Source organism: Pituophis catenifer, unplaced genomic scaffold, assembly GCF_029215685.1.
Source record: "Pituophis catenifer annectens isolate HBS135680 unplaced genomic scaffold, rPitCat1.0.hap2 SCAF_2, whole genome shotgun sequence".
Taxonomy (NCBI): Eukaryota; Metazoa; Chordata; class Lepidosauria; order Squamata; family Colubridae; genus Pituophis; species Pituophis catenifer.
In genome coordinates, this window is record NW_027256882.1 from 170,391,971 (window position 1) to 170,403,116 (window position 11,146).

At 40.7% G+C, this 11,146-nt stretch overlaps 1 protein-coding gene across 3 annotated transcripts in view; it reads left to right on the forward strand.

The window, feature by feature from the left end:
• Positions 1-10,728, forward strand: part of OLFM2 (olfactomedin 2) — a 185,542-nt gene extending 174,814 nt beyond the window's left edge. For all 3 annotated transcript variants that reach the window (XM_070935017.1, XM_070935016.1, XM_070935018.1), the window contains one exon: positions 10,051-10,728. In XM_070935017.1, the coding sequence (XP_070791118.1) occupies positions 10,051-10,728 (678 nt within the window). The remainder of the gene's footprint in view (positions 1-10,050) is intronic.
• Positions 10,729-11,146: the final 418 nt, after the last annotated feature.

Genomic DNA, 11,146 nt, shown 5'->3' on the forward strand with positions numbered 1-11,146 from the left:
GGTAATCTGCATCCTTTTAGAGGGTCCTTGAAGCACTTGGAGGTTTATCTGTGTCCTTGTTTTTCCTCTGGAAATCCATTCCTACTTCCGCACCATTCAAAGGGTGTTCATCCCAAATTGTATGGCTAAAGGTCTGTAGAGATTCTATAGATGATGAACACCCTTTGAATGGTGTGGGAGTAGGGATGGATTTCCAGAGAAAAAAACTGCAGACTACAGGAACCAGGAACACTACTCAGGTGACCCTGAGGACATAAATAAACCTCCAAGTGCTTCAAGGACCCTCTAAAAGGATGCCGATTACCAACTGTCTGCAAGGAGTATAAATCCTTCCATTCCCCCACTATCCTCTCAGAGCTGAAGAAGCTTCTTGGATGAGAAGTGAAACATCTTTAAAGAAAAAACAAGAAAGTCCAGTTGCCTCCTGAAAAAAGCACCTGTGGGACAACTATGACCTGGATGACTGAGAATTTCTACAGACATTGGGAAGGTTCTTATTACCTAGAGCAAGATGGGCAAACTGTGATCTCCCCCCACCCCCATGATGTTGGTGAGCCACAACTCTGAGTATCTCTTGTCATTGATCACGCTGGTTATGGCTGCTGTCATTCAGCATTATCCAAAGAGCTGGATTCTCCACCTCTGATATAGAGATTGGACTGCCATCTGTCAGAAATGGTGTAGGGTCTCCTGCTTGACTAGACTAGTTGGACTAGATGACATATAAGGTTCCTTCCAAATCTGTTAATCTGTTAATGAGATTTATTTATGGACTTCCATGTGAACTGATGTTGAAATGAATAATCTTGAAAGCCATGCTATATTTTGTAGAACCACTGTTTCCCAGTTTTCAAGGACTTGGCAAAGTGTTTTGAATCTATGATGAATGATTTATGGAGCAGAAAACCTAACATCACCCATCTTGCATCCGCACACAACAGTGCATATCCAACTGAGCCAAAAGAGAACAAGGAGCACTTGGTCTCATCTGATCATCTTCCAAGCATGAAACCAATCTTGCCTGCTTCTTTGCTATCACAACATTTTTTCAGTTATTAAAAACTACTCAGGCATTTAATCAGGAGAAACGAGTGAAAATGTGCTTTAACTCAGTAAATTAAAGGAGATAAAACTTTTATTAAAACACACATAAATCATCTGTTAAGACTGAGATATGTTTACTCAGCCTCCGCAGCTGAGCTTCTGGGCAACATAAAGCTGAGTAGAAATGATTGGGAGGAGAAATTGGGATGGCAGGAAGCCCATACTGTGTATTTGGAGAGCCTTTAGAAGCTGATATTTGCAGATCCATTTTTCTCCAATTATGGAATCATGGATAATGAAATGAATTAGCCAAGTATGAACTATTGGCCATGGTGGCTGAGAACCATGGGCAATGTAATCCAGTGCATCCGTAGCATACCAGGATATGGACAACTGAGTTACACTGCTAATGCTTTTCATGAGTACAAGCAGCATTGTATGTTTTATACTGCCTATTTGTGAAAAGGTGTGTAGTTCAAGTCCTAGTAGTAATTATGTAAAATATAGTGGGTTGCTTTTTGGGAATGAGTTTTTCAAGCGGTCTTCCCCAATTCCAAAATGCCCTCCTTCATGAGGAACAACTCGACTCTAATTTTGGCATTGTGCAAAAATGTTTTTATCTTCCTAGGCCTTTTAACAGTATACTTTAATATTTTATCAACTCTGCAGAGTTAATTCGTTTTATTTCGGTTGCTTTACTTTTTGCTGCTTAGAAATTGTAGCTGTTTGCATTATTAGCTGCTCCTGTTGGTTTACATTTTTAATTTATGTTTTTAGGTAGTGATTTGAATGTATTTGTGTACGTCCCCTGGGGAATAACTTCATTTTGAGTAGGCAAAACATAGGAAAGTTTTAAATAAGTAAAGACCAGCCAGCATGTGTTGGATACAGATTCAGGTCTAACTTTCTGCCTGAAAGTTGTTTATATACAATGTATTAATTACAGTTGGCTAGTTGTTTATGAAAAAAATTAGCATACATTTCTGTCACCTGTATTTTAGATTGCCACAATCCAAGGAAGGCTGAATTACATTCAAACAATTGTATTAAAAAAAATGTTTAAGGCATGAGATATGAACAGGAAGAAGAAGCAGAGACAAAACCTATTCATACCAATCCATTCACTGTATCTCACCATACTTTTTTTCCTTGCTGGCCTTCCATTCCAAGCCCATACATTGACTCATCCATTACCTTTTGTTCTTTTTGAGGATCTCATTGACTCCATCCATCCATGACATTTTAGCACTTTCCCTTGGCTGTCAGAACATTGCATATATTTTCTAGTTGGTGGCATGCAGGTAACAATAGCTTGACCTGTGGGTTAATCTGTATGAGAAATCCTAACTTGCACTGAAGAATGTGTATATGTTGGGGTATATATGAAACCCATTTTTTATGCTCATATAATATTGCATTGTATTGAACTTTCTGAAAGCATTGATCAGATCTTAGTATAAGAACTATTACAACGAATCTGTTTCCATGGCTGGCTATGCAAATCTATGAAGATGCCTCCTATCTAAGAATCTAGCATTTTCATCAGAACGATTCCATATGCCACACACACATTGCATACACACACACACACTGTTATGGTGAGGCCATAGCAAATGTTCCTACTTTATAAAAATACTAGCCATGGTTTAAGAGAGAGGTAAAATGTGGTGGCACAGTTAAAATGTTGGACTAGACTTGGGGAGTTCCAGATTCAAGACATAGAAGATTCAAGTCTGCCATGGAAATACATCTGGATGACTTTGAGCTAATCATTCTGTAAGTTCATCCTTTCTCACTGGATTGTTATTTTGAGGATAAAAAGAAGGGAGATTCCCCTGTGAGTGGAGTAGGGTTTTAAGAACTAAAATGCATAAACATTGAAGACTGGGCATCAGCTTCCTCTCCTTTCAAAGTTTTATCTCTTTGAGGCCAATTGGGGAATAATGTTTATTTGCATCTTCACTCAGTTTCCATCCTACAGGACCTATATAGTGATCAAGCAAATGTTTGCAATTATCTTTTTTTCTAGCTGACATTTCCCTCTGGGGCCTCAGAAAGCACTTAAGTCTCCTTTGAGATATTTTGCAGGTTTCCCCCTTTCCCTTTCTTTGGAGAAAATACAGGGAAAGAGATTTTTGAACTTCAAAAGATATCCTCACTTGAGCTTTCACGAGAGAAAAGCTACAGATTAGATGCTGTGCAGAACCAGACTGAAGTGGGGAGATGAAGGCAGCTTAATATTTTAAAGAGGAATGAAAGGGAAACAGATCACTGGAGATGTGGGCACTACTCCCTTTGTGTCCCAGGATCAGGCTACAGACAGAGAAACCTACAGCAAAATGTCTAACCTTGGCTTCTCTGTTTCACAAACTTTGGAATCAACAGCAAAATTTATAGTTTTGGCATTTGCTCAGGGCTGAGGACCTGTAGCAACCAAGATGGAACAAACGTCTTTCCATTTTTACATGCCAAGTTGCCCTTTTTTCCATCTCTGACTTTCCTCTGCAACCCTGACGATCGGGTTACTTGTCATCTCACCAGGATTCATTTCCTGCCTCAGCACCATCCGAAAGAAAAATTGGAAACAGAGAGCAGAGAAAAAGAAACAAGTGAAAATAAACTTGGCAGGCAAGAAAAAGGTTAAGCAATGCAAATGTGCCCCCATGCTTTAGGATTATGGACATTAGCCTAAATTATTGGAAATCCCCTAAGAAATTACTCTGGGCAAATTGTTTTTGCTGATTGCACTTCAGCTTCTTTAAGTCAAAGATTGCCCTTATTCATATGGCATCAAATTAAAATTGGGTGTAAATGGCTTTATAACTTGTGGTCATCAAATGTCTCCAGGGGTAGAAAAAAAATTGCCCTTAGTGGTACCAGTAGCAATTCTTTTAATTTAAAGGAATTAGAGAGGATCAGAGAAGATTTAACTGAAGCATGAGAAGCCACAAATATTGCAAACTGCTTAACAGATGATTCAACAAAGAAAGATAAGGTACTCATCTAGCATCTGTGGCCACCACCCAACAATTTCTCCTTAAGAATACCCATAAAGCTTTCCCTGGCTTTGAAATAATGTCTCACGTAGCTTCTGTTTCATCAAACTAAACGACAGATGCTTTTTAAAAAAAGAAGGATCCTTGATCTGCTCAGCAAGACATCAAGCCTGGTTGGATCATAAGGATACATCATGACCTGCCTTGAATGTTTTTTATCCAAGTGAAAAGTCATGACATACATTTAATAAAATAAAATAATAAAACAAAACAAAAGTTTAATGTGGGCTTTCAAGTAGTTCCATATATTCTTGAATGCATCAAGGGGAGTGGAATCATCAAGTAAACAGACCAGTTAAAGTGATCCAACAGGGAGACAGGTTAGAGGTAGCAAGAAATGTTTTGCAGAGTCACAGGGTATACCATCCAAAAATAGAACAAAATGAGACAGAGTTGCAAATAATTTTCATACAGTAAAATATAATTTAAGGGGAAAAAAACTGTATTAAAATTAATCTTGTTATGACTCCTGTATCTGATTTGGCCAAATATGATATTTGACCTGGAGATATTGATACTTGTAATGGATCGCTTTATTCTCAGGGTCAATCATAGCAAACCATTGTGGTGCCAAAACAATGACCCATATACAATGCAAAGGCCGCTATGACACCCTTTCGAGGAATGAATTGCAGCATTTATAAGATGTCACCTTTGTGTATCCATTGCACTTCCCTGAATGAGTATTAACACCACATTTATTTCTTCGTAATGAAAATTACCTTTAGGGGAGTTTTCTCTGAAAAATGGCCTGATCATGGTCATCACAACCAGTATGCTGTTACTAATTGGGTTTCTACATGGTACTGAACAGTAACGTAGATTGTCTGGTTTGGGCAAGTGTAATGTTTGAACCTTGCTTTTCTAAAATATGTGCTATGGCTTGGTGCTGTGTGTTAAGTTGGCCACTGTGACTAATTCAGTAAGTCAGACATTAACATCAGGTGTTAAGTTTGGTTGGTGACCATAATACAATTTCTGTTCTCTTTTGCACTGTTTGTTCTACTAAGTGTAAACCCAACCTATTTCCAGCTTTTTATACATGGTGTGGTCCCATTCTATGACCAAGCATTATTCTCAGCAGCAGCAGAAACCCACTCTACTTTTGACCCCTCTGCATGTCTACTGCTCTTTATCCCCATCTTCTAGCATCCTAGACAATTAAAACAGCCCCAGTGTCTTTGCTGAACTTTTAACTCTTTATATGTTGCCTGTGGGATTGTTGTTCTTTTTGTGCTCATTTCAAGCAATTGTATTATTAGATCCTATGCACCTGAATCTGGGAGTACTGGCTTTTAAAATTATTATTACTTTAACTCCTGGGCAATTGGCTACATGCCTCCAAATGATCTCTTCTACACAACTGCTGAATGTCTCTTCCTCCCAGCCCCCATTTATTTTCCCTTTGCTTCTGGCAGTATCCTCTGCACCAAAATCATCGTGTGCCTATTTTTCCCAGTCAGCAAATACGTATGGGTGAGAGCTACAATCCTTTCAGATCTCCTGCTTGCCATCATTAAATTACAGTCAATGATTTATGAATAGCTGGCTGATTTGAGAGGTTCTTGAAGATTCCCATTTGTCAAGATGACCCCCACCTGCCAATCACTATCCTGCCATTACTCTTTAAGTGAGATGTTGCCATGTGGATCCATACAGGGCAGCTTTATCCAGACCGAGCTTTTCTGATATAGTAGGAGGATCCCGGCTCCCCAGGCCTTGTGCCAGGCCCAGCTATGGCAAGCTCTAGAATGAATGGAGAAGTTGCCATTCATTCAATCTCATTACGGGTTGTGCCAAATTTATTTCTTCTTGGTTTTTTTCCTCTTGCTTGACTGCAGCCAGATAGCTAGCAAAGGGAAAGTAATACCGTGAGCAATATGAGTTCATGGCTCATATTTTGAACACAAACTTCCAAACACAGAATGAGCAGGAGAGATCGATGGCTGTATGAGAGTGCTGTCAAGGACTCCAACAGCAGCAGGAAATCTGCACATCTTCAGTGTGGCCCATAGCTGCATGGATGCAGGCAGGATTTATTTCTCATTTGTAGGTGATTAAATAAGCTCATCTTCCCAAACAAGATTTTCATACCTGGACCCAAATGCTGAATGCTAGCTAAATCACCACTTCTTACTCATACTAAAATTCATTCCTTTTTGTAAGGACACCCTATAAAACAAAAATTGTTGCCTTGTTTGGCTCATCCTTACAAAATGCTGGTAGCTCACCGTGAATGTCTTTCCCTCATTACAGACAGCCACATGGGCTGGAAATAATTTTTTCTTTCTATAATTGGTTTTTTGGTTTTGGTTTTGTTCTTGTTATTATAATCCAAAGCACATGATCTGTTTACTCAAGAATTTCAAAAGAATCCCCTGACATCAGAAAATTAGTGACAGAGCCCCTTCTACTCAGCTGATTAGAAATGTAAGATCTAAGAGACATAAAGAAAAATAGACGGATGAACAGAACCCCAGAATTTGGAAGAGATCTGGAACTGAGGAACTAGAAAACTTAACAACAGGAATATTTCTTTGAAAAAAAAATACTTCCCATTGCTAACGCCGGGAAATGAATACCGCATTCTTACACCAAGAAGCGCAATCAATAAACAAGATAAATTTTGCAGCGTTGGGTTTAGGTGAGGGGGAGGTCAGAAAATGTCAGATTCATTCGTCCTCATCTTCTAGATCAGTGATGGCTAACCTTTTGGCCGTTGTGTGCCAAAAGTGGGGGGAGCACGGCGGGGTTGTGTGTGTGCATGCCCACACCCATAATTTAATGCCCCCTGCCCCCCCCATGCATGCGTGCGCAATCCCCCCATGCTCCCCCTGCTTTTGGCACGCAATGGCACGGTGGTCCCAGTAGGAACCTGGGGAGGGCAAAAACGGCCTTCCCCACCCACCAGAGGCCTTCCCGAGGCTGGAAACGGCCCCTTTCCCGACTTCTGGTGGGTCCGGAAGGCCCAAAAATCAGCTGGCCAGCGCGTGCATGCATGCTGGAGCTGAGCTAGGGCAATGCTCGCATGCCCACAGATATGGCTCCGCGTGCCACCTGTGGCACACGTGCCATAGGTTCGCCATCACGGTTCTAGATTATGCTTGCACCACAAACAATATTGGCAAACCGCAAAAGTACCTTGGCAACCTTAACAATATTTTTAAACTTCTTCAGCTGTCAACCCTGGCTGTTAGTCAGGCTAATAAAGGATGTTGTAGCTCAAATAAACTGCAGGGCACCATGTTAGAGATGTTGGGGAAGATAGTCATTCTGACTCTGTGGGAGGTGGATATTAAAATTTTGGCCTTTTCATCCTGGCAATAATGATGGTGGTGGTGAGGATGATGGTCATCACCACAGTGATTGTGATTTTAGTGCTGCCGAAGGATACTTCTGCATAGCTGCGCATTCTCAAGGAACCCTTAAGGCAATAAGAAGAGTCAAGATTTAAAACATCCAACGCAGCTATTAGAATGGATGCTAAAAACAATGTGCTTGTAAGTTTGAACACTTCAGTACAGCCACAGGCTTTCTTGCCCTCTCCAGCAGTTTCGCAATGCTTGAGTGTCCTCGTTGCTACTACCGCTAAGCTCGGCCAGCAGAAACTGTGAATTCTTTGCTGCTTTTCTTTTGGTTTCAAAGAAAAACCAGTAACTGCTCTGTTGGCAAAGCTGTCCTCTAATCCCACCTAAAGAGAAAGATACTTTGACGCACTGGCTTCAACAAGAAGGGAGAAAATTCCAGGAGATGGGTTGCAGAGGGAACTCCCACCCCTGAGAAGATTCCTGCCCCACAGCTCTAGAGGACATACCACTAAACTGGTTTCAGAGCATATATTTGAGACCAGGAATTGGATTGACTGTGCTGCTGGACCGTGACCATAGGGGTAATGAGGGCACAGGAGCACAGTTGTTTTGGTGTCGAAGTGTTCTTGTTTTCAGGTGGAGTGAATCTGGATGATTTTGGCATCAGAGCCACAGGATTCCTTTGTGCAGTAATCCGGATTAGGAAAAGAAAAGATGATCAGAGAATACATGACAGGGCATGTAGCCTACGATGTAATTCCTTTAATCAAATGCATCTTTTCTTGGGGGTCACACAACGGAACAAGCCCAAGTAAAGGTGCATCTCTCCTTGAAGGAGCTGTCAAAGCACCTTTTTGCCTTGGAATTCAAATCTCAGCACACACCTTTAGAGAATTTGACATTTGAGAAAATGTAGCATCATAAGAAAAGCTCATACCAATGATTACTTATTCCATGATGGTACTGAGAAACGTTCCTCTATGATGCTATTTCTATCCATTGTTCAACGCAAGTCTTTCCCTCCTTTGAGCAAATGTCCACTGCCTTGATTTCAACCACTTATAGTAAATAGTATGAAATGATTTGCATTGTGTCCTTCTCTTAGAAAAAAAGAGTTGATCTCTTAATGTGTCAGGAAAGGAACTGTGTGTGTGTGTGTGTGTGTGTGTGTGTGTGTGTGTTAAATTAATTAAAGCCTAATTAATATTTGATAAATAATCTTGAATAGCTTTATAGCAAAAAAAAATAAAATCCAAACTTCTTTTTGAGATATATGTCGTATCAACCATAAATATTCATTCATTCATTTTGCTAGGCTTACATCCTGCTCTAATCATTAATCGACTCTGAGCAACTTACATTCCTACCCTAAATAAACAAGGGGTTAAAATAACAAAAATAATCAATGCTCAAATTGTAATAGTACAAAAATAGTAATTTTTGTAATAGTATATTAAAAAAGTGTAATAGTACAATTTCCCAATGCTGAGAAACCCTATATTAATGTAAATTTTACACAAGAGGAATCCCTTTCCTATCATCTCCCCCTCAAAACCTATGTTTCCAGTATAGTAATGGCTGCCTTCTGAAAGCAGTGTTCCGGTCAGGAACACTGGCTGAGCTCATTATCAATTAGTCAGCTGCTGCCAAATTCCAGTGGCCAAGGTGGGTCTGATTAGGATATATGATCCTGTGGGATGGTATTGAAGCAGCTGCTGTAAAGCTTAAGAGGCCAGAATGTCTCAATCAGGAAAGTTCTCTTTATATTTCAAAGCAGGGATGATCATCCCAGAGGCAATATATAACCCTCTGAGCTGCAAAACCTTGGACAACCACATGATGGCAGTAGGTGGTTAGCGCTAATGGTCATCTGCATCTTCAGAAGTAACTAGGTAGCCCTTGGGACTTGAACCCAAGATGATAAAAATTTCAGGCTTAGGGTGCAATCCAGAGGTGGTATTCAGCAGGTTCTGACCAGTTCTGGAGAACCGGTAGCGGAAATTTTGAGTAGTTCGGAGAACCGGTAAATACCACCTCTGACTGGCCTCAACCCCATCTATTCTCTGCCTCCCGAGTCCCAGCTGATCAGGAAGAAATGGGGATTTTACAGTATCCTTCCCCTGGAGTGGGTGGGAATGGAGATTTTACATTATCCTTCCCCTGCCATGCCCACCAAGCCACACCCACCAAGCCATGCCATGCCCACCAAGCCATGCCCACAGTAGTAAAAAAATTTGAATCCCACCACTGGTGCAATCCTATTTTTGAGACCAACTCAAAAATCAGCCATCTTGAATTCAATAGACCCAAGTTAGTATCTATAGAATTGTAACTTTATTGGTATCTTTGCACAACACACAAATCACAAAGAATCCAACCACATTCAAGCTGAGCATGTTTTGAGGGGGCAGATAGTGTTATTTGCTTATACTGTAGTTCTTGTGAAACCTCCCCCCCCCAAAAAAAGGGGGGTTGGCTGAAAAATCCATGCTTTAGGGCACTTTTACTATTGGAAAGTTGCCATTTTGATTTTTAGTTTGGGCCTGAAAGTATCTTTGGCTTGCTCTGCTTTTTCTCTCTCCACTGTGGCCATTGGGAAATTAAAAGTGTTGTCTCATTAAATTCATTGTGTTTTTCCTCAGGTGTGGTACATGGATGGCTATTACAAAGGCCGTCGTGTCCTTGAGTATCGTACCCTGAATGACTTCATCACAGGGCAAAATTTTGTCCAGCACTTGCTGCCTCACCCTTGGGCAGGCACTGGCCATGTGGTTTTCAACGGATCCCTCTACTACAACAAGTATCAAAGCAACATTGTGGTGAAGTACCATTTCCGTTCACGGAGCGTTGTTGTACAACGCAGCCTCAACACGGCTGGCTACAACAACACATTCCCATATTCCTGGGGTGGTTTCTCTGACATCGACTTCATGGTGGACGAGAATGGACTCTGGGCAGTTTACACCACCAACCAAAATGCTGGCAACATTGTGGTGAGCAGGATGGACCCCATGACACTGGAGATACTACGCAGCTGGGACACTGGCTACCCCAAGAGGAGCGCAGGAGAATCCTTCATGATTTGCGGGACCCTCTATGTGACAAATTCACACCTGGCTGGGGCAAAAATCTATTTTGCCTACTACACAAACACTTCTAGCTATGAGTACACAGATATTCCCTTCCACAATCAATATTCCCACATATCCATGTTGGACTACAATCCCCGGGAGAGGGTTCTCTACACCTGGAACAATGGCCACCAGGTCATCTACAACGTGACTCTCTTCCATGTTATCAAGACTTCAGGGGAATTATAATACTGTGATCAAAGAGACCTGAACAAGCTTGGTGGTCATTTTGTTCATTTTCTCTGTTATCTTAGGGAGGTTGGGGGGTACTGCCACCAAATTTTGGTCTAGGAAAACTCGGTGGCCTGGGAAAACTCCATAATGCCATTATTTCTATATAATAAATGAAATGAATTTCATCTATCTTTTTCTTTCTTTTTCTTTCTTTCTTTCTTTCTTTCTTTCTTTCTTTCTTTCTTTCTTTCTTTCTTTCTTTCTTTCTTTCTTCCTTTTCTTTTTCTTTCTTTTTCTTCTTTTCACTTTTTCTCTCTCCTGTGGTTGATGGTGCATGGATCTGATTTGGGGCTTCTTTGGGTGGGGAGGGCTTTATTTTATTTTATTTTTGGATTGATTTTATTTTACTTATTTACCAATGGCAAATAAAGAC